Source organism: Cynara cardunculus (assembly GCF_001531365.2).
Source record: "Cynara cardunculus var. scolymus isolate 2C chromosome LG 4, CcrdV1, whole genome shotgun sequence".
Taxonomy (NCBI): domain Eukaryota; kingdom Viridiplantae; phylum Streptophyta; class Magnoliopsida; order Asterales; family Asteraceae; genus Cynara; species Cynara cardunculus.
In genome coordinates, this window is record NC_037531.1 from 19407861 (window position 1) to 19433007 (window position 25147).

Genomic DNA, 25147 nt, shown 5'->3' on the forward strand with positions numbered 1-25147 from the left:
TTAAAAGTATTATAGTCATAGAACATGAAAATAACTACCAAATGGCTTTTTGCCTAGCGGTTATACGCACCTTTGGCCTTTCAGAAGGTTATGTTTGTACAAAACATGAATAGTCCGAAACACAACACGGTGTTTGTGCAAAACCAAATGCCCTGAAAATCCGAATTTTTGAGGGATGTTTGGGTTAGGACTGGGATTGGTTTTTGGCCACCGACCCGTCTAAAATATTATATATATATATATATATATATATATATATAAAGAGAGAGATGTGAGTTATTATTCAACCATTTACATTTGTACAACCAATACAACTCAATCTCAATTTTCCATTTAATTTGATAAATATGTGATTTCATAAAAGTTTTGATTGTTTCCTAATATAAAATATTAATCATAATTAATGAACTATAGTCATCTTCCATAAATATTCAAATCATAATAAATGAACTTTTATCATTTCCATAAATATCTCAATTAATTGGGTTGCATTGGTTGTAAAATGGACATAGTTGCATTTGAAATATATCATATATATATATAAAATTGTTAATAGAATGGAGATTTACTCCTCTTGCTGAGAAAGAATGGTTTTCTCCAGCCCATAAGCATAATTTTAAGTTCAACTACTGGGATTATATCCAGAGTTTTTCTAATGTATTGCTTTACGAAAATGAGAACAAAAGACATTCATTAATTATATAATTATATTTATATATTTAACTATCTTTTGAAAATTCTAAATCATAGTCGATTGTAATTTTTTTCCCGATTTATGAACTTCTTTATCGATTTCATCATGATCAATTGAATTCATCCTTAAAATTGATTAAATATATGTTTTTTGCATTTAACTATACATGAACCTGACTGACGACCCCCAACCGAAAACTCGACCAACCCGAATTCGAAGCAATCCAAATTATCCGAAACCCAATTAAAATTTTGGTTTGTCCACCCGAATCTGCCCTACCCGCAGATGCACACCCCTAGTTAGAGTCATGTTTAGAAACCATAAGCTGGTTAAACTTTTTTTTTGAAGTATATAAAATTTATATACGGTAAATAGAACAAATAAACTTACACACATTCTTCACATTTGGTGAGGTTTGAACCCTTGACTTCTCAGGAAGCCAATGATTCACATACCATTAGGCCAAAGGCCCTTTGGTATCCGGTTAAACTTATTGGCGGGACGTAATCAAATGATAATTCCATATAACTCAGTATTATTTGCCGACATAGATATATTAATCTAAAATTAGTTTTTTTGTATTGTGGTTTATTAGAAGAAATAGTTAATCTTTCAACCGGTTACTTAAATGTTTAAAACTTACATCTTAAGTATCAAAATTGAAGTTTTGAAAATACATTACCCAAAATATAAATCGAGTTAACATATGTTATTTTTTTATGTAATTTGCCGACAGATTAAGAAGATGTTTAGTTGGAAGTATTAAAATAGTAATCAAGTAAATATAAATATTTATATTAAATTAATATATTAAATTAATAGATTATTTAATAAAAATAAAAAATAAAAAGAATTAAAAAAGTAAAAAATAAAAAACATGTGGTAGGCATATTATAGGAAAGGGTCAAAAGAGAGGGATGATTTTCGAGGGGCACGCCTTGGATTGAATCAAGGAGACAGGACCCACTCACCGCCACATGGTTTACTTTTTCTTTTTATTTTATTATTATTATTATTATAATATTATAAATACATTAAAAAATTAATTTAATTTAATTTAATTTAATTTTTATTAATAATTGGTTAAATTTAGGAAATGAAAGATAGTAATTGGATTTTTACGGATGATTTTCATTACAAGTTACACTCACAATTAGGGATGGTGATTTCATCCGATCTGAAAGGGGGATGGTGATTCTCCGGTAAAATAGGGCTCAGGGTCGGGATCATCGATAGACTCAAACTAACGAATATTATTCATGAGGTTTGACGAAGTTTGACAGGGGTTTGATCAACCCAACTTAATCCAACACGAAATAACTTAACCTAAAGTAATCTGATGTCTAATCGAGTTGTATAATTGTCAAACCGTAGGTATTGGATTGCTATTATTTGAACCCAACCCAATCCGATGAACCCGATATCATTTTATTTCTTGGATTTAATATGATTGTTGAATTTATATTAATATGTACATTAGACAATTACACTATCATGTATGCTTTTCATATACACATATTTTCATTTTTCAATCTATTCACATCTTTATATAACTTATTCGTATATATGTTCAGTAACTGTGAACATATATATGTAAATTGAAAAAATTAACTAAATGTGATATACGTAAGAAGTATGAATAAGTTGTATCAAATGGTTGATGATGAAAAAGAAATTATGAGTAGAGATTAACATATTCTAGGTTAGAAGAGTATTTTAATGTACCAAAGTATCAACCCGACCAACCCGTACAAGTTGGGTTGGGTTGCACTTTGGTTCGGGTTGAGTTGAGTTAAGATTTTTCAAACCGCAAGCATTGGTTGAGTTGTTCAAATGTCTTTAACCCGATCAACTCAACCCGTGAACACCCCTAATACGTTCTATAATGACCAACCCTTCTTAAAAAACACTGATAAAATAACCTTAACTTGTTTAATCGTGCAATAAGATGATCAGTAATAGAGTCGGAAAATCTCTGTTATATATATAAAAAATTACTATTTTAACCCTAGAACTTTTTCTTTAAAATACTCAGAAGACAATGTATCATGGCATACTTTTGTTTTATGTATATGTCTATTGATAAAAAGTTTGTACTTTCTTTCAGATTATTAAACTATAAATCTGATCTGAAATTCTTATATTATTCTGAGAGGATCACAATAAAATTACTTTTTAACTTCTTTCAATTGGTTATATATATTGTTTTAAATTATTTGTATCTTATTAAATTACCGTACTGTATTTATTTTTAGAAAGTTTGTAATTTATTCATGTTTATATCAGAGTACGTTTCTACAAAATAGCAAGGTTTCAAATGGTGTGAAGCATGATGTGACGGTAAAGCCAAGTCTCAAGTTCTTAGAAGCCATGATTGGTTTGTAATTATTAGTTCCATTAAGAGACAACATCTGAATCGTTGAGAGATGAATCCTGTTTGAACAAAAAACAAAGTATGTCTCTTAATAGTTTCAAAACCCTATGAATGATTTTGTATCTTGATTCTCCCTTAACCATTCAACGCCCTAATTTCACTGTAAACAATTACAAAACAATTATATTTCATTTTGCACTATATCATGAGAGTCTCTTAATTAATCATTCTCACCACTTAATCATTTCACACGAAATTATTCAGCAACTACCAAACAGTCGAAACGCCATAGTTCTCTAAGAAGCTGGCCGTGGAGGGATACCTCCATATAACTAGTTAGCAGGTTGAGGTCTCGTTCGTTAATGAAATTGTTTTTGGGTCGGGATTTTTCCAGAGCCGAGCCAGGGGAAGCCAGGACACCTCCGGTTTTTCACATAATCAATAATTACAGTATCAAACAACTTAATATCCACGTCATCTATAATCATGAAATTTACCCTAAAATAACTAGATTTTTATTACATAAATTGAAAAAAAAAAACCCATCATATTATTACATAATTAAATATAAACTAAACCAAATTTCCATTTTGACCTAATCAAACAAGTAATGAGTGTCATCATTATCATCATAACAATCAAAAGTACAAATGATGAGACCAATAATCACCAAATTCTTTAAATAAAAAAAAAGGGTTTTTCTAGGGTTTTATCATCATCATCATGATGATGATCATCATCATTCTTGATGATTTCATAATGATTACCATGGTTTCTTGGGGTTAGCTAACTAGGGTTTCTTCCTACATCTCCTCATGATGATGATGGATCATTAGGGTACAAATTTTCATAACAAATTTGATGAAAATGGGTTTGCATGGAAAATGGGTTATGATCAAAAGGTACAGCCATTGAAGCACCAAAAAGATTCTTGTTTGTGTTGATTGGATTTGTACCATTTGCATTGATTGTTGTGCTGCTGCTATTTTGCCCTAATTGCTCCAATGCCTTCACTTGTGACCTCAAGAACTTGAGATAGTTTGCAGCTTCATCAAGCATGGAGGCTGTATCCATCTTGTTTCCACCAGGAACCAGTTTCTGCAAAACCCTAATTCTTTCACTAACCCTCTCCCGCCGCTGCCGTGCCGCCACCGTTTGTGGGTCGTTCGATATCCTCACGTTCTTTCGTTTAGGTTTATCCACCACTGTCGTCTCCGCCGTGAAACTCACCGGCCGAAAAGCTGCTTCTCTGTATATCATCTCCTTCATCTGCGCAATCGCCTCCATATCAGTTTCAGATGGATTACCTGCAGGACCATCTATTAGCATGTTAAATTTCGTTTTTGAACAAGGACCTCAAAAATTTGGGGCCCATTTTTACTTCTACTTGGAGAAAACAAATGATTTTTACCCACAAAAGTAGTTCTAGGGAAATTTCCATCAGTGATTACCTACGGATCACCCAGAAAAATACTGACTCTTCTGTAGAATCTGATGTTTTTCAAGAAAATACCACGGGATCACTCAGAAAGGGCAATCTGTTACTGATTTGAACTACCCACCAACTTTTATGCGGTTTTGTGAGGAATCATTATTTACGACGGATTTCCCAGAGGAAAAATCCGTAAGTAAAAGTCTTACATTTAGTAGTGTGATTTATGTAACCCAACGTGTAAACTCGCCTCAATAAAGACCTATTTAATTTCTTTCAAGATCAAAAGCAGCTATCTGCAAGGTGAGCAGGTGGTCATACTGGGATTAGTCGGCTCGCATAGCAGGTTGGATATCCAGGTTAATAAAAAAAAGCAGCTAATTAGTTTCGGAATTTGTCGATCAAAAACAAAAACGGCTCATTGATATTCTTTTCAACTGTCATTTTAAACATTTTTGTTGTTATAGTTTGTAAGATTTTAAATATAATATGAAATTTTATATTTTATTTTCTTTATTACTCATTTTATACGATCTATAGTTCTGATGCACGTGTAACATGACTCCGGGCGACCCGATTACCTGGTTGTTGGAAGTTGATATTTGATGAAATGGGTCGACCCGAATTCGATCTGGATCTCTTCGGTTTTGACGGGTTATTATTCTCTGAAACTCCGGTCCCCGACACGCTGGTGATCGGTCTTTTTCCCGATGAGCATTGAGAAACACCGTCGTCTATTTCTTTCGTGACGGAGTCACCAGAGGAGAGGCCACTGACATTATTATTTCCGATGATAACGTTGTTCTTCGGCCATAAGCTTTTGCAATCAGAGAAAATCACAGAAATCCTGTCTGATGCGTCGGTGGTGCTATTGGTGCCGGAAAGTAAGCAGTCCAGCGATTCCGTGGCGGTGACGGTGGCAGTGGCGGCGGTGGTAGTTGAGATGGAGATCACATTCTTTGTTTCTTGGAATCCATTAATGCAAGCTAAATTGTCAGCAGCAGCAGCAGCCATGGCGGGATCATGATCAATCCAAACGGTGGGTGGTAACTGGTGGATTAATGGATTCAGGAACATATTTTCTGAATCAAAATCCAAGCTTTGTTGATCATGATGATGATGATGGTTGTAGCATTGGAATGGCAAATCATCCATGATTGGTTAGAAACCAACTGATGGATGGATGATGGATGATGAAGAAGATGAGATGGAAACTGTTTTGTTGCAAATTAGAAGCTGATAAAATTATATGGAGACATTTTCTTTGTTAGCATATTCATATGATGTTATATATAGTAGCTTTTATATACATGCATGTATGTATATATATATATAGATATAGATATAGATATAGATATAGATATAGAGATATAGATATAGAGAGAGAAAGGGAGGAGAGAGAGAGGCACATGTAGACGCATACGCATTGGCACACGCACGCACAAGATGGAGAGAAGTACAACAAATGTTCAGTTTGAAACAAAAGTTGAAGTTGAAAGGTGGGGTTTCAAAGAGATAAGGTCCCAATCCAATGGATATTTTTAATGTAATTAAGTTATATATGTATATATATACACACTTGGAATCATGTGACACCAATATGTTTTCGTGAGATTCATGAGATCATTTTTTTATATTTGAAACTTTAAAGTCATGAGATTTTTTGATTTTATAACTCCCAATTAATGATATGGGCGTTACATAAAAAAGAAAATTACATATTTACCATTGTCATTAAATTATAAAATGAATATGAACTTATATATAAGATGGATTGTCATTGGTTGAAAATGGTTAACAAAGTTAACACAATAAATTTGGTTAACATTTGAATCTGACTCTATCTCTCTCTCTCTCTCTATATATATATATATATATATATGAAAGAAGGTATGTGAAAATTCGTAAAGAATACTGAATCTAAATATGAAGGTAGATGAAATCACGAGGTCATGAAGATAAATGAAGGTCTGCTTTTTCTATAAACAATCAGATAAAATAAACTAAATTCATTTGTTTTCGTATCATGTCAAAGAAAAATATATTTAATGATTACAATATACAGTAACGGCTTCCGTTTTGATGATTTAACATTTCGAAGAAAAAAAAAACCATTGTTTTATATGGTGCATGTCGTGAAGAAAAAATAAATAAAGAAGTAATTCTGTATCAATTTTCATGATATGCGGAGAACTGATATCAGGCATAAAAAATATCAAGAATGTGAGCTGTCATCATTTTGTACCTGCTGCAGTTAACCGGTTACCAGTCAAAATATGTATAATATAGAAAAAATGAAATATAATTAGACAGATTAATTGAGAAAAAACCGTCATCACTAAATAGAAATCAAAACAAACTTCACTTTATTTTGGTACATCTGGACCTGTGAATTTACAGACATTTTATAATATCAATTGTTAGCGTGAAAATAGATAACTTTGTAATTAATTCTATATTAAATCAAGATTGTTTAATTAAACATGTTTCGATGAATGTGGTTGTAAGTAGGGGTGCTCATAGGTTGGGTTGATCGGGTTGAAGACATTTGAACAACCTAACTCAATGTTTACAGTTTAAAAAATCTTAATTCAACCCAACCTAAACCAAAGTGCAACTCAACCCAACCCAACCCAACCCAAACCGTAGGGGTTAGTCAGGTTAGTCGGGTTGATACCTTGGTACATTAAAATATATATTCTTTAACTTTGAATATGTTACTTCTCTACTCATAATTTCTTTTTCATCATCAACCATTTGATATAACTTATTCATACTTCTTAAATCTTACGAACATCACTTTCAATTAATTATCTCAATTTGCATACATATGTTCACAGTTACTGAACATATATACAAATGAGTTATATAGAAATAGAGAAAATATTGAAAATATGTGTATATGAAGAAGATACATGATAATGTAATTGTCTAATGTACATATTAATAAAAACTCAACAATCATATTAAATTCAATAAATAAAAGGATATCGGGTTCATCGGATTGAGTTGAGTTCAAATAATAGTAACCCAATATCAACCAATACGTACAGTTTGAAAATTTTACAATTCGATTAGACATTGAATTGCTTCGGGTTGAATTATTTCGTGTTGGGTTGATCGGGTTTTTAAGCATCCCTAGTCGTAAGCTCCTAAATCGAGTTGAAACCTTCCTCGAGTGAAAGTTCAAGCTTGCATCAACAAAGTTGATTATCGAGCTCAAACGAGGTTCAAGGTTAACAATTAACACGACTAAACCAAGTTTGAGCTCGGTTCATCCCGTTCACAACCCTATATATATATATATATATATATATATATATATATGTTGTTACCAGCTACTCATTCATCTCTCTCTCTCTCTCTCTCTCTCTCTCTCTCTCTTTCCGAGAATAATTAAAACTAAAACCACAAAAGACTAAGAACCAAGAAAACTGATAATCATATACGTGAAAAATACAGTATTATTTCATGATATGATTAATTTAAATGTATCTTTTTATTTCACATTATGAAACAATACTATAAACAACAGTATTTTTTTCACTATTCTCCACACACGCGCATACACACACACACACACACACATATATATATATATATATACATATATATATATATATACACACACACACATATATATATATATACACATATATATATACACACACATATATATATACACATATATATATATATACACACACATATATAGGGTTGGGTTCACGTGAGACCAGCCTGTTTTCGTGAGACCCGTGAGACCATATTTTTACACGTAACCTTCACAGCAAAAACACTGTGAAGATTTAAAAAAAGTCGAACCTTTACAGCAAAAACACTGTGAAATATATATATATATATATATATATGTGGACTTGGGATCATGTGAGACCAGCCTGTTTTCGTGAGACCCGTGAGACCAACATTTTACACTTGAAACTTCACAGCAAAATGCTGTGAATGTGACTTTTTAAAACCTTCACAGTGTTTTTGCTGTGAAGGTTCGACTTTTTTTTAAATCTTCACAGTGTTTTTGCTGTGAAGGTTACGTGTAAAAATATGGTCTCATGGGTCTCACGAAAACAGGCTGGTCTCACGTGAACCCAACTCAACCCTATATTATATATATATATATATATATATATATATATATATGCAGATGGATGTATAATAATTAAGTATAAAAAAAATGTGTGGAATTAAAAGCTGCAAAACTGGTGTTCGGTGGTGTATTTCATGCGGTCTGCAAGTTTAAGAGTTGAGCACTCACCAGAATCCACTTTCTCATCTCCCCTTTTAATCATACTTTCATCATAACCAATTTTCATTCATTATTTACTCATTTCTTAAATATTTTATTTCATATATTATTTTTTATTGCTAATATACATATATACGGTCGGTAGGGTTCACGAAATACCAACATCTTTTCGGAAAACCACTTTTTTACATTTGAAAAGTTATAGCAAAACGCTATGAAATAAACTTTCACAGTGGTTTTTTTTTAATACATTTACAGTGTTTTGCTGTGAAGTTTCAAGTGTAAAAAAGTGGTTTCACATGTCTTACGAAAACATACTGGTCTCACGTGAACTCAACCCTATGTATATGTATATGTATATGTATATGTATATGTATATGTATATGTATATTGAGTGCACATGCAGCCCATGACTACAGCTCAAATGAATGGGTTTCCATTTGAAAATTGCAACTTCAAATTCTTGATTGTCAACTCCCTTTTTGTTTTCTTTTGTATTCCAAAGGCCAAATAACTTTGTTTCCACCTTCGCCTTTTTATTTAAATCATTTCATAGATATATTTTTTATGTTTAAAATAACATATGTTTTGCTGTTTTCTTTTTTGAAGTATATAATATTTATAAACAGTAAATAGAACCAATAAACTCACACATCCCCTTTACTTGTGGTAAGGTTTAAACTCTTGACTTTCTAGGAGGCCAATGACTCACATACCGCTAAGCCAAAGACCCTCTGATTATTGTTTTCTTCTATATTTTTATATAAACAACTTTATGGCTACTACCCAAATGTAGCAGTTGGCCCAATATTTTTGTTGAGCGGGTGCATTTTTAAGGTTGATCAAATATATATGTTGAACACCCAATCGCTATTGTGTTATGATTATTCCTTCTCTGTGATAAATGTGTGATAGGGTAACGATTTATCGATTTTCCTTATGATAATCACACGGTGATAAATCTGTGACAGCCAAACAGGGTAACAATTTCTTGATTTTACTCTAAGCATGTGATACCACACAACTGTGATAAAGAAGGGAAATGAGCATATATTACTAATTCAGGGTCTAATTTCTCAATTTCTCCTTACAATTATGACACCGTGATAAATCTGTGATGCCCAAACAGAATAACGACTTCTTGATTTTGCCCTAATCGTGTGATGCACACTCTGTGATATCGTGTGATATAGAAGGAGTCATTGATTGTATATGTTGTGTATATGATAAAGATGTGATACGTAACACATACCTCTTAGAAATCCCCTTCCTCTTCTTCGTCTACGCCTCCAAAGTCGACTGATTTCTTTCTCCTTAAAACCATCGACCCTATTATGTAATATAATCTGATCATGTTATTTTATTTTATATTCCTATTTTCAGTTTTACCCATCCACGTCTTTCTTATTTTTCTCGTTTGAACCCTTATATATATATATAGACTTGGCATCATGTGAGACCAAGGGTTTTTTGTGAGACCCGTAAGACCAATTCTCAACCCTTGGATTAGATCTACAATCTGAACATTCATAATCACAAAATTGCCACGAGACTTCTTAATAATCACAAAATTGTCACCATACAACTTTAAACCATTAGATCATTAGCTTATAAAGTTGATCAATGAATATAAATTGGTCTTACAAGTCTTACAAAAAATCTTTGGTCTCATATGAACCCAACCCTATATATGTATATGTATGTGTGTGTGTGTGTTAAAAAAAAAAGATAAACAAAGGACAAAAATATGGAGAAAGAAACATAAGAGGAAACCATATATGGGTGTCAATGTCTTCATAAATGATGCGCGCGTGTGCTTATTACGATTATCACTTTCTTACATCATCCTTCGTGGCACGTGAACACCATCAGCTTCCTCACACGTGGCTTAAAAATATTGGTTGGAATACAAACAACCAAAATATACGTGGCACATTATGTGGACGCCTAACTTTCGACAATACCAACCGTTTGATCGGAGCATTGCCTCAATGTCGTTCAACGTTAAACAATATCATAATTCTTTTAGATACTTAAACAAAATCATATCATCAATTTTTTAGGTTGGATTTACGTTTTATTTTTCTTCATGAAACAATATTTTTACACTTGAAACTTAACAACAAAATGTTATGAAGATAAAAAAGTCAAACTTTCACAGCAAAAACATTGTGAAGGTTTATTTCACAATGTTTTGCTATAAAGTTTCAAGTGTAAAAATGTTGTCTCACATGATCCCAAACCTCAACCTTTAACGTCGTAAAAAATTAGTACTCCTTTTGTTTCAAAATAAGTCTCAATATTTTTATTTTAGTTTGTCTCAAATTTAAGTATCCATTTTCAAAAGTATCTAATTGTTATGTTTAATTATTTAATTTACATATATATTTCAAATTAATATATTTATTGCTACGATTTAAAGTTACGATAATGATAATAATTGTCAAACATTCAAATATTTAAGGTGTCGTTTACCTAAACACTTTACTCAGTAAGTGTTTATCGGTAAGATTCAACACTATCACTTATCTTATCGAACATGATTTTAGTCTATCAAAATAACATCGTATAAAACAATTTACCTAATAAACGCTAACTAGGTAAGAGTTGTCACCTTCACTTACAGTTACAGGATAAGACTCTCGATCCTTGTCATCTTCTTATCGGATAAGATTCTTAATCATTTTTGTGTTCATTCGATAAAGTAAAGTAACCCAATAAGCACTTATCGGGTAAGCTAATAGGTTAATCGACATTGATTACAAGAAAATAGAGGAGAGTTGGGATGATGTGCTAGTCATGGGGAGGGGTGTTCAAAAAAATTGTGGGAGAGGTCAAATCAAGTTAAACCATAACATTTTTGATGGTTTGAGCGATTTGGCAGGTGAGATCTGGTCTGAAAAATTATACAAAAACCTCTTGGTTCGGTCTGCTCTGTTGCAGTTTGAACGTTTTTTTGAACAGTCTGAACCGAGTCTGGACCAAACTGACCACCAAAAATACATATATATTAGTTATATCTAGTTCATGTTCTAGATCAGAATTAAAAAAAAAAATAGGTTCAAGACATTATTTTTTAGTTTTCATTTCAAATCGTCCTTCAACTTGCTCAATATTTATCCAAAATTTCAACTATTGTTATTGGATTTGTTTAACATTTTTTCAACTTGCTCTGTGCTCTTTTGGTTATAGAGATAGACGTATATTTTATAATTCAATATCCTATTTTTTAATAATATATATATGTAGAAATTTTATGTTGATGTTATGTTTTTCTAAGTTGAAGCAGACCCAAACCGATTAAATCGGTTAAACTAGACCGCCTTTTTATGGTCGGTTTGACCGGTTCGGTCACTTGCTAACCGGTGGGTTTGAGAAATTTTATGAACCGCAACTACCGTTTGGTTTATAGTTTGGGGGGTTAAAGTTAAACCGTCCAAACCGGACCGCAAACGCCCCTAGTCATGGTCCATCAATTGCCAAGTCCCCCACCTCTATCAAAATCTCTCTTGGTAATTTTGTCGAACACCTTGTCTACAATACCATTGACAACAACAAAATGAAGACAAATTCCAAGAAACAAAGAGATTTAAAACAGATTTACCATAAAGAAACAGCTCACAGTTGCCAGTCCGATTTTAATAGATCTCGTCATTGTAGGGGACCCCGATGGAAAACCCACCCTTATCTTCTTTCAGAAATGATCGATATTCGGTCACCATCGCCAACAAGATTCCATTTCCATCCCTAACGAGCTTTCTGGAACTTGCAGATGAATCCCATACGTACAGATGCTAAAATCCCTCTAGATTTGTAAATTAATGATTGGGGTGTCGTATATGAATGCAAGATTCATCGTTCTTGATATGATCATCGGTTCATCGCCACCATAATCGAAAGAAGTTTCTTGTTAATCGTTAATTAAATGGGCCTGGATTTAGAGGAATTGGGCTGAAGAATGAAGCTTGATAAAGAAAGGCCCATATATAAATAGGGGAAAAAAGAGCACAATGATGGTCAATAAATCGGTTTTGGTATCAAATCGGTCCCTTAAAAGTTATAATGTTTTTATAATTATGATTTGACGAAAAAATAATGTACTTTAACTTGATTCTTATTTTGGGTAACGTGCTTTTAAAACTTTCATTTTTTTACCTAAAATGTAAAGTTTTAAACATTTAAGTACTCGGATAACCAGTTGATGACTAATTTTAAATTAAAAAAATTATGTTACTAACCACGTTAGCAAATAATACTGAAGGGCCGTTTACCAAATACTTACCCTGTAAGTGCTTACCGGTAAAATTTAACATTATCATATACTTACCGGGTAAGATTTTAGTCCACCAAAACGGTTTTAATTTACCCGGTAAGCGCTTACCGTGATAAGAGTCGTCGCCCTCACCTACCAGGTAAGACTCTTGGTCCTTGTCTCATTCTTACCGGGTAAGATTATTGGTCCTTACTATATTCATGCCCTTACCGTGGTAAGAGTCGTCGCCCTCACTTATCGGGTAAGACTCTTGGTCCTTGTCTCGCTCTTACCGGATAAAATTATTGGTCCTTGTCATATTCATCCGGTAATGTGACTTGGTGTTCACTTATCAAAGTAAGCATTTGGTAAACATCCCCTGAGTCGGATACCACATCAACATGATAATCGGTTAATGCTTCAATCAGTTACCAGGTTACTTAAATATTTAAAACTTTACATCTTAAGTATCAAAATGGAAGTTTTGAAAGTACGTTACCCAAAATATGAATCAAGTTAAAGTACGTTAATTTTTCATGCAATTTGCTCTATAATTTATAACAACTTGGGAGAATTAAAAACTTGGTCCTGCTTAAAACCGGTCCCAGGTCATCAAATCATAATCTGTTCTAATCCGTCTCGAGCTGGATCAAACCTAATTTGGTCATCTCTAGTCCAAACTTCAAAGAGAAAAATGGTTTGAAGCCCAACTTATCACGTTGAAATTCACACACAAAACGATAACGAAATTTGTCTTTAATATTTAGCGTGACAATAAAAAGTTTCCAGTATAGTGTAACAAACGTTTTAATACTTTTTCGATGTTGTACCTAATTTAACCGGTAAACAAGTTTTCAGTACTCAGAAATTACAATATAACTTGACAATTTAACATCTATGTCATCAATTGTTACAAGATATACTGATTATCAGTTAAAATGGATACACAATAGAAAAAACTGGATGTCTTATGATAACTGAGGAAAAAAAATACCACTATACTGAATAAAAACAAACACAAATTTTGCAACATTTTACCCGACAGATTGTAATAGTGATTTTTTGACCACCCAAGTAGTTTGTTTTTTTTTATAGTGTTACATAAAATAGCCATCGGGATTCAAACCTACAACTTGTAATGCTACATGCAATGACACTACCAATATATTGCAATCTGCACCTACACTTTTTTCTCAACTTATGAACGCACAAATCAAATCTTTTAACGCCCCCAAAAAACTTCCATTGTACTGGACAATGGAACGGGTGCACGGGCAAGTCTAAATCCGTCCCATGAATCGTGTCAACGAGCTTGGAAGGTTGGATTTGAAACAAACCCAACCAAACCAAATCAGTAAATCCCACATAGAACAATAAGGGTCGAATAGCAATTAACGAAGCTCCAACAGACAAACACATTCTATATGCGGAGTGTGAGGAAACATGTCGACGGGTTGTACACTTCTTAGTCTGTAACATCCTTGTAATTTTTGTTCCACCTACATAAAACCCCGTAAACACTCAAATATTGATGCAAGGAGTTGAGCAAACTTTGTCGTAAGAGTGGTACTCACCGAACCGTGACAAAGATAATCAAGGTCACGTGCACATGTGGCAGGGTTACATGATACATAAACGATCCGAGGTGCCTTTAGCTTTAGCAAGTATTTGATCAAGTTAGTATGCATGCCGGGTCGGTTTGGATCTGAAGACGGGTACAAAAAACAAGTTAGAAAAAAAAAAGCAAGGTAGAGAGCAAGAAATCTTGCACAGAATCCTACTTTTGACGTCGTGTTCTGAAATATGGGAAGGAAATATGTCAGTTTTACAAATATACCCTAATTTATTTCACAAATATTGTAATTGATGGGTAGATGTGTAATTTTATAAATATTTTTAATTGATATTATTTCTTTTTCCCCTTTCCTCTTACAATTGGGAGAAAAGTTTTGAGAGGAAAGTTGGCATTATTTCATTTCCTTTCCCTTCCCTATAACTCAAAAACACGATATTTTAGTTTAAAAGCACATGTAATTTAGCCGTGTTCATGTTCTCTTATTTGGTTAATGTTATCGTATGAACCTGACTTGTTGTCCATATATAGGGGTGGTTCAAATAAAAAGGCTAAATATTATGAGAAGGTAAGAAGGGATGGTTAAGAGAAGATTCGTATGTGAATCCATTGAAAAAATCTATTTAAAGATGCAAATGTGAACTGAAATTACAGATTATTCATATGGGTTCACATATGCATCCTTCAAATGGAATTTTTTAATGATTCACATATGAACCTTCCTTCAACCTTCCCCTACCTTCTCACGATATCAAGCCTCCTTATTTGAACCTCCCATTATATATATATATATATATATAGGCGAAGGATCGTGTGAGAATGAGAGTTAAGGTGAGAAGCGTAACAAAGGACCTGGACCTACGATCACCTTTAATCTCAAATCCACCCATGAATCGCGCTTGATATGGGATTGATCCGGTGCATCTCATCCTAATGTGCATCCAGGGTGGAGATCCCTTCTTACGCTTCTCACATTGACTCCCTTCTCATCGGGTTGGGTTCCGGTGAGAATCGAAGTTATGGTGAGAAGAGATCTCCACCCTTGGATCAACACTAATCAGATGCATCGGATCAATTCCTGTGATAAGCGCAATTCATGGGTAAGGGTGAGATTAAAAGTGATCAAGGTTCAGATCCCTTCTTACACTTCTCACCATAACTTCCATTCTCACACTACTATATGTGCAAGCCAAGTAAATGTTCATGCACGAAGAGGGACAACCTGATATGACGATGTCTGGTTTCGGAAAATCTTTCCCAAAACTTTCGCTAATTTTATTGAGATCCCCTTGGATAAATGTGGCATTGTGGAGACCATTCAGCTTGGCGTTCCGACGGGCATCAGAGATGGCTTCAGGAACTACCTCATAACCATAAACATGTTTTACCCTGAAATAACAAAATCCAAAGGAGAAAATCTGTTCAGACGCACGCATTCGATACATTCAACCCAAGAGAGAAATAATTGGTCATACTTTTTAGCTAGAGTCAGGCCAATGGTTCCAGTTCCACAAAAGAGATCGAGAACTATTTCCGAGCCATCTCCTTTGAGACCGGCAGAATCTTCTACTAGCTTGTATAGAATCTCGGCCTGCACGATAAATCGACAAAGTAGTCATTATCGTTACTACTGAGGGTAGCATAAGTGTATAACCAAATGAACCTATTAAGGGGCTGTTTGGTTGGTTTTCCATTAAGTCCTGTATGGATAAATCTATCCATGTGGATTAATTTGTTTTTTAGTACAGATTAAAATGGATAAAAAAAATGAGTTCAAAAGTAAATTTCATCAGTTTTATTACAAGTTATCGAACCTCTGAATCTATGCACTCTTTTTTAATCTGAAATACTTATACAAAAAAATGCGGGAGAGATAAAAAAGATGCAGGGTCATTTGTCAGAAATGTCTCCACCTGCTGCCAACAGTCTTTCTTCGGTAGGTCGGTGGCTACCTAAGGAAACTCCGATTCGATCCGCCCCCCGGCTGGGAGGCATCTACCTCATCCCGATCACAAGGAGAGGTTCACTATGATGGGGGGTACTTCTTTTTTTCCCTTCCGGAAAGAGACTTTTGAATTGCGAGGTACCATTACGAGCTCAATATATACGAGTGTTATTCCGTGAAATAACTCGAATTTCAAATCATTCACTTGGCCGTTCGATCGAGTCCATCCCTTGAAGTCGTACCCTCCCAGGATGCATGAGTCTTCCGCCGATTGACAGAAATGCCGTTACGGTCTCAAGGCAGCACTTCCATCCGAGTACACACTAATATATCTATCTCTATCCGCATTAGCGGAATCTAAATCCAATGGGCAGGATCTCTCTTGTTTGGTTATTCCTAAACGAGTCATGAAGGGTATAACGAACATACCCTGTCTCCACATTTGTCTTTATAGATCGGGAAGGTTTTTGTTTAGGATGGGTTTTTCATAGATGGAAGGAGCATGTTTTTTAATTGGGAGGGACAGGCTTTCTGCAGAAAGCGTCTCACTAGAAGCTTACTGAATAAGCACTTTCTATATCATTATGCCATTACCAAACAGTGAACATATAGCTGACCGAACAAACTATGAATTTCATTAAGCTCATTAAGCTGCAAACAAACCGGTCCTAAATTCCACTTGAAAGTAGGGTCTAGCAGCGGTGGACCCAGGATTTTTGCCAAGCGGATGCACCTTTAAGGTGGATCAAAGTCCCGAACAAAGTCTCTGAATGTGTTTACAGCCGAATGCCATTGTTTCAAGGGATTTTTTATGTTTTTTGGTTGATCTCGAGACTTTTTTGATGTTCTTTGTATTTTCTAATATCCCGAAGCACCCCTCAAAGTTTAGTGGATGCACCTTTCATACCCAAAAGAAAATTCTACTTACGAAAATAAGTTGAGCGGGTGCATGGACCCCACTTTGGGTTTCATAGGTCCTCCCCTAGGGTCTGGGAGGGTTAAGATGTACACAGACCTTACCTCAACCACTAGGATTGGGAGGCTTTTTCCGTGAACCCCCACCCCTGGCGAGACGCAAAGGTGTGTACAAGCAAGCAATAAGATAGGAAATATAATAGGTAATCGGACAAATAACACGTAGATGACGATGCTTGGTGTCGTGCAAGCACACAACAATGGTAAAAAATGTAATACAAGTAGAAACTAATGTATACTCCCCCCATCCCAAAATAAGGGTCTATATTACTATTTTAGTTTGTCCTAATATAAGTGTCCACTTTCAGAAGTAAATGTCTACTTTTCCATTCTACCCTTTATTATGAGATGAAGAAATTTATCTCTCTATAATTAAGGGTAAAATTGTCCTTTTGTTAATGAAAAAGTGTATTAATTATATACTCCTAAAACCGTGTGCCTTTTTTCATTGTGAACATTTATCTTGGGACAGAGGGTACCAAATGATGAAAGTACACTTGATTTCTATTTCAATACATACCTGGTGCGCATTTGTTTGGAAGAAAGAGTTCGCTGAAATTTCGAATGCTAATCCTCTTAAGATCTCGGTGATAGTAGCCTTCCCATACAATTTGTACTCTTCCTCTCCAAGAGACATGTTACCAACTTTAGTATTTACATTGTTCATGATGCTTACCTATCCATCATAGTTGTTAAACAAGGGAAAATGATAAATTTACCGAATAAAACGACTGAAGATCCCACCATCAATTCTTCATTAAATGGAACCAAACCAAACCAAACAAGAGCAGTATATCCCACCCGCGCCCCGGGGTAGAGCTGATCACGGGCGGGATGGCCCGCTAGACCCGCCTTGTCCGGCCCACTAGAAAAGTAGGCTTGGACTACCATTCTCGAAGAAATGGGCGGTCCTGGACTAACTTTTTAAAATTAATGGGCAGGCATGGGTGATGCAAAAAAGTTTTTGGGCAGGCCCTCCCGGCCCGTTTATATTTTTATAATAATCAACTTTTATAATTAAAATTTGCAAATAAATAAAATTGAAAATTCTTGATGCTTATCAATTCCTACTCAATTTTTCTAAATTATGTTGTTATGTATTTACTTTTAGTTTTAAGTAGAAAAAATTGTTGTCTATTTTGAATTATTTTACAGAACTTGTGATTTTATATAAGTTTTGTTTTCTTAAAAATATAAAAAGACTTTTAGGCCTGTTAGCTAACAAGCCCTGCCCATTTATGGGGCGGGTAATGGCAAGTTTTCAAGCTCGTAAAAAAGTGCTTGGGTCTGCTATATTAGGCCCGTTGGACAAGAAAAATAGGTTAGGCCGGCCCAAGCCTGCAAATGATCTGCTCTAGGGGGATGTACGCCTATTATGGACATAAGATACCAGGAAATGTGATAAATGTATCATGGAGCATCTTCTTTATGAAAACTAACAGAAAGTATGTGATAATCTACGTACCACTTCTGGGATAACTGCAAGCTTGTCAACAAGGGGCTTCAACAACTCTGGCTTGTAGGAAGACGTCACAAAATTAATCATAAGTTGAGGGAGCCGAGTCTCAACATCTCTGGAAAAAATAGTAGACTTTTAATTTGGCGTATGTTAGGATTGGTCTATGATACTTAAGTATACAAAAAGAGATGAAAACCTATTACTCCCTCCGTCCCAAAAAAATTGTCTACGTTTCTATTTTAGTTTGACCCAAAATAAGTGTCCACCTTAGTAAGTGTTTACTTTCCCATTCTACCCTCAATTATGAGATGGAGAAAGTTTCTCTCTATTATTGAGGGTAAAAGTCTCCTCTAGTTGATTAAAAAGTGTAATAATTACACATTCTTAAACTGTGTCTCATTCTCATTGTGGAAATTTATTTTGGGACGAGGGAGTATAAGTTTTATTGGAGCACAACTAACACTAGTTTGTCTTGTCTAGCATAATATATGTTTAGTGTAGCTAAACTTTGAGGAAAACAAGTATTAGCAAATACATGAAATATGAATTGTTGGTGCGATATTCTATTATGCTTGACGAATATGAACCCTGTGATCATTTGACACATCATCGTTAGGACTTAGGAGCATTGAAAGGTCGGTGAGTGTAACATCTCAGGCCAACCGTACTAAATATTGTCCGCTTTGTCCTCACCTGGACTCACCGTTTTAAAACGCGTCTAATAGAGGAGGTATCCCATCCCTTATAAGGCAAGATTTGTTGCTCTCCCCAACCGATGTGGGATCTTACAGTGAGAGATAACTCTCAGGTTCGCAATATATTTTTGAAGGAATGGAATATGTCAAAGGAATTGGAATAGAATGTTATCAAGTTTGACCAAGCGTTTGGTTGGCAGGAATTGGAATATAATCTGTCAAATGAACTGGAATTTGTCTTTTTAGTTTACGGAGGAATCAGAATGAAATGATGAAAAATGACCAAAATACGCCTCTTTGAATTTTCTTGTTTATTTTTATATTTATTTTTCTTAACTTAAGAAACTTGGTTTAATGGGTAGTTTTGTCATCTTAAGAAATTTGGTTGGAATAGAATTCAATTCCTTTCATACTATAATGAAATGATGAAATCCATGGTTGGTAGAATGTATGGAATTCAACTCCATTTCAGGGGTAAACCAAACGCTGGAAAGGAATTTGGCCAACAGAATTGACCATTCTCATTCCACCAGATTCCAATCCTCCGAACCAAGCACACCCTCATGGTAAAGTGATATCAATAGACAAAAATCGGGCATCAACTCAACATTTCACAAAAAAATGAAACAATATTAGTACCTTCCGCTTCTTATCATTAGGTGTTTCAGAAATCCGGCATGAGAGTGGCAATCATATGGTGACAATCCTAGTTCTTGATTCCTCCAACAATCTTGAACAGCTGCAAGAACCTATACATCAGAAATGCAACTTAAATAGAAAGTATGCTAAAGGATTGCACAATTGTACTGGTTATTTCCGTATAGAGGATTACTTGAATCAAACACACCATCAACATCGCTAACAATAAGAAGATCCCATGATTTACCCTTCTCTTACATTCTCTCTACACGTTTGTTGGTTGGATCTATGTATATCCAAATCCTGGGGGCAGACCCACTCTATTTCATACGGTGGCACGGGCTACCGTTCGTTCCTCCATCGTATTGTAAAAAATATAGGGTAGTGAAAGGTGCCACCGTATCATTTTGTTATGTGTAACCATATATATTTTGAAACTACAATGATGACACAAGTTTCCTTTGGTAGAGTTGGTTTGTATGGCTTTTCTCGCACGCCAGGCGCAGGTCTGAATCCCACTTATGTCATTTTTTTATCTTTTTATTATGTTTCTGAAATTTGTTGCAATAAAAGACTAGAATACATGACCTCACATACGAAAAGAAAGGAACCAACCAACAAACCAATGATTATTTTGTAAAAAATATCTATATCTTCGTTTTTTTAGTAAAATGGTGCAACCACTTGAAAAAACTCCTAGGTCCGCCTTTGTCCAAATCAATGGACAACCAAATTCGAATACATGTGTCCCTGCATGTATACTTATCCACCATATATGCATAATTGTCTAATAGTGTCAAATAAGGGTTGGGTTCAGGGGGAAACCACAAAAAAAATGGAAAACCGAAGAACGTCCTAATAAACAATTCATATGTACTGTATGCACAGGTATATAGAAGTAATTAAAAATGGTTCCATAGAAGCCAAAATATTATTACCTTATTCGCCGGTTCACTTTGTAAAAAGCACTTGTCGACATTTAACACCTTATCAAAAAAACCAGGAGCATGCAATCCCAAAGCATAGACATTAGCATCTTCGCTTCTCTCATGTAATTGTTCTTTGGGCAGCCATCTTTTGGGACCAAAGGAAAATTCCATCTGCATAACAACAAACCGTTCCTTCAGTATTTCTTCTCTTCAACACGAGAAGATAACATACAACTTCTTGCTTGTATTAAATAACAGAACACGGGAGATATAATCACACATGTGAACACACTATGAGGCAAACTAGCATGTGATAGACTGCTTCATTCCTACATATATATGACTGGTGAGAAGATGTGATTTTTAGATCCAAGGCATTTCATCACACATGCAAAATTATAGTTCGCAATCGAATTGCAATCGTCCTCCACAACATAAGAGCTCAAGAGAGGTGATGATGCTAGGATAAGAACGACCATGTGAGATCCCACATCAGTTGGGAAGGGGAATACCAGATACCTCCTCTATCAGACGCGTTTTAAAACCGTGGGTCTAAGTGTGGATAAAGCGGACAATATCTAACACCTGGTGCGGTTGGCCAGGGATGTTACAAATGGTATCAGAGCCGCGAACCGAACTGGTGTGCCAGCGACAACGGTGGGCTCCCTGAGGGGGGTGGATTATGAGATCACACATCGGATCAGAGGGGAACAAAGGTTTCTTTATACAAGACTGAATACGTCCTCTATCATCGCGTTTTAAAACCGCGAGTCCAGGTGTGAATAAAGCGGACAATATCTAACACCTGGTACGGTTGGCCGGGGATGTTACAAATGGTATAAGAGCCACGAACCGGACTGGTGTGCCATCGAGAACGTTGGGCTCCCTGAAGGGGTGGATTGTGAGATCACACATCAGTTGGGGAGGGGAACAGAGGTTTCTTTATACGGGACTGAATACGTCCTCTATAATCGCGTTTTAAGACCGTGAGTCCAGGTGTGAATAAAGCGGACAATATCTAGCACGGTTGGTCGGGGATGTTACAAACCAAGACTTGCTCGGGAAGAGAAAATTGAATAAGATGGCGGTTGTCAATTTGCAAGAAAATTTGATCATATGATTACGTGTTCATATTATATGTAATCATGTATGATCTTGGAACTTCTCACTTTCTTGCAAATTGATCAACTTCTAGCATGATCCTCCCTCTTACTAGGTATATGTGTATGCACAAAGAGAAATAGCAGTTTGACAACAAATAAATACATGAAAATGTGGGGAAGCGGCTTTGAGTCTTTACTGACCTTGTTTCGGTAGTGAAATTGCATATCACATGGAACAATGGCCTTCATTACATTATCAAATTCTGGGTCCTTAAAAGAGAATTTTCCAACATGTACCACCAAATCCCGGACTTGATCTTCCTTAGCTCTAACCTGAGCTTCATATAGTAGACTTTGTGTCTTACAACCTCCACAATGTGAAGCATATTCACACGGTGCTTCCACCATATCCATATGAGGACTTAGTGTCTTCAGTTTAGTCACCTGCACTTCTAACAAGGCCCATACAGCATCAAACTTCAAATTTAACATAAGCAAATGGTGCAGGCTATATAATCAAATTTTGTTTATTTACTCGGCATTTTAAGAAAAATCCTTGCCATCTGTAGGGTTGTAAGGTCAGAGTTGTAAGCAGCATTTCTTGTCAAACACCAAATACATGGAAAAACTCACTAACAACCGTTACAAAACAGCAGATTTTGCTGGTCTTAGCCTTCTTTTAATCAAATCAGAAGCAAATCAACTAATCAAGCAAACATATAAGCAAACTGATAAACAAAATTAGAAGCAAGAACAGAAATCAATGGCCGAAAAACTCACAAATTCTACTTTAAATGAGTTTTATAGCCGGTAATTTCTATTTTTATTATTGCTTCTAGTTTTGTTTATCGATAACAAAACTAGAACAAAACTAGAAGCAATAACATAAATCATTGGCCGAAAACTCACAAATTTTACTTTAAATGGATTTTACGGCCAGTGATTTCCGTTATTGCTTCTACTTTTGTTTATCAATTTGCTTATGTGTTTTGCTTCGAATTTGATTCAAAAAAAGGTGAAACTCAGCAAAATCCACTATTGCAAAGGCATAAAAACCCATTTAATTTCGCCTAGAACATCCTAACATTCACGGTTGATGATTGATTGGCAGCGTAAATGAACTTGCTTATGGAACAGAAAACTACACGAGCCCTAACCAATTGCAGAAATAGCAAAACATCCTAAATTTCATTGAAATTGAGCAATAATGACTTCTATAGAGCAATGTAGTAGGACAAAAAATTAACGAACCTCGGAGTAATTGTTCTTTTTGCGAGTAACTCGACCAATAAATCGTTCACCAGGAAGAGCACGATCGCACATAACTACATAACCAGTATCTTCCACCTTACACAGACCTTTTCCTTTAAAAGCTATCGACTCGCATACAAGTTCCAATGTCTCGCCTCGCTTTGGAAAAAGCGGCTTAGTTTTTCTGTTCTTATTTCTGTTATTTGGTTCTTCAATGGCGGTGGAGAATGTATCAATATCCAATTTAGGTTCCTCTGAGTCTTCAATTGAAGAAGAAGAGATGGCGGAAGAAACATCAAGAGGTAAAGCCATGGAAGAAGAAGAACGGCGAAGGTATGGCAGCGGAGGCGGCGGCGGAGAAAGAGCTGAACGGAACTTGTTAAGCCATGGAAGTTGCCGTAGACTGAAAGTCGGCATGATGGCCGCCATTGACCACCGTTACCTCACCGGAAAATATCGGAGGTAATGGACGCCGAGGGTAAACTTTGGGTAAGGATAGGGATTAACTCGAAATGGAACAAATTTTGCAAACGCAATTTGCCCTTCAAAACAATTTTTAAATTTCAAATACAATACGGTTGTTTGTTAGCGGCTCCTTGGGTTTATTAGTTACTGAATGGTTTGATCAAGAATAATTAAGTAGTCAAAATGATTTAGGTGATTTTTATGATATAATAAAAAATAAAATATAATTGTTTGGTAATTGTTTATAATAAAATTATGATGTTGAATGGTTAAGGGATACCCAAATAACCAATTTTACTAAAAAAACGCATTTTCTTTTTGCTTTTTTCATCCTTGGACCTAGGGTGTTTATGGGTTGAGTTGATCGGGTTAAAGATATTTGAACAACCCAACCCAATACTTACGGTTTGGTAAAATTTTAACTCAACCCAACCCGTACGGGTTGGTCGGGTTGATACTTTGGTATATTAAAATATTCTTCTAACATTGAATATGTTATTTCTCTACTCATAATTTCTTTTTCATCATCAGCAATTTGATGCAACTTATTCATATTTCTTACGTATATCACATTCAGTTAATTTTCTCAATTTACATATATATGTTCACAGTTACTGAACATATATATGAATGAATTATATATGGATATGAATAAATTGAAAATATATGTATATGAAGAGCATACATGATAGTGTAGACGAGTCGAGCTTTTAACGAGCTTAATAATTATCGAACTCGAGTCGATCTTGAAGACAAAATAAAGATGGCATAACTTAACGAATCGAGCTCCATAACACCACTGTTAAACTCGACTTATTTGAAAACCCGATTAAACTTTACTAACCAAGGCCAAACTATTCAAGCATAAACTTTTCCGAGCCAAACATATTTATATGTTCACAAATCATCGAGTTTGAGTAAATAAACGAGTTAATGAGTCTCGAATTCGAGCTCATAAACGAGCATCGAGCATGAGCCCAAACATTAAAAAATATTCGAGCTCGAGATAGAGTCCGACTTTGAAAAAGTTGTTCAAGCTCGAAAGCTCAAATAACCTGCTACTCGACTCGTTTACACCTCTACCATTAACCAAGCACATT

At 35.0% G+C, this 25147-nt stretch overlaps 2 protein-coding genes across 2 annotated transcripts; both read right to left on the reverse strand.

Annotated features, from left to right (window-relative positions):
- Positions 1-3881: 3881 nt before the first annotated feature.
- On the reverse strand, positions 3882-5655 carry LOC112511001 (transcription factor bHLH87-like). The gene is made up of 2 exons (XM_025116354.1): positions 5082-5655; positions 3882-4375 (listed from the first exon to the last, which is right to left on the reverse strand). Exons 1-2 carry the CDS (start codon positions 5653-5655, stop codon positions 3882-3884), a joined length of 1068 nt encoding a protein of 355 aa, XP_024972122.1.
- Positions 5656-14104: 8449 nt separating this feature from the next.
- On the reverse strand, positions 14105-24116 carry LOC112511739 (uncharacterized RNA methyltransferase CT0009). The gene is made up of 10 exons (XM_025117467.1): positions 23583-24116; positions 22533-22775; positions 21238-21399; positions 20300-20409; positions 18972-19080; positions 18027-18182; positions 16062-16177; positions 15809-15975; positions 14588-14718; positions 14105-14512 (listed from the first exon to the last, which is right to left on the reverse strand). Exons 1-10 carry the CDS (start codon positions 24009-24011, stop codon positions 14405-14407), a joined length of 1731 nt encoding a protein of 576 aa, XP_024973235.1. The 5' UTR covers positions 24012-24116; the 3' UTR covers positions 14105-14404.
- Between the last annotated feature and the right edge of the window lie 1031 nt (positions 24117-25147).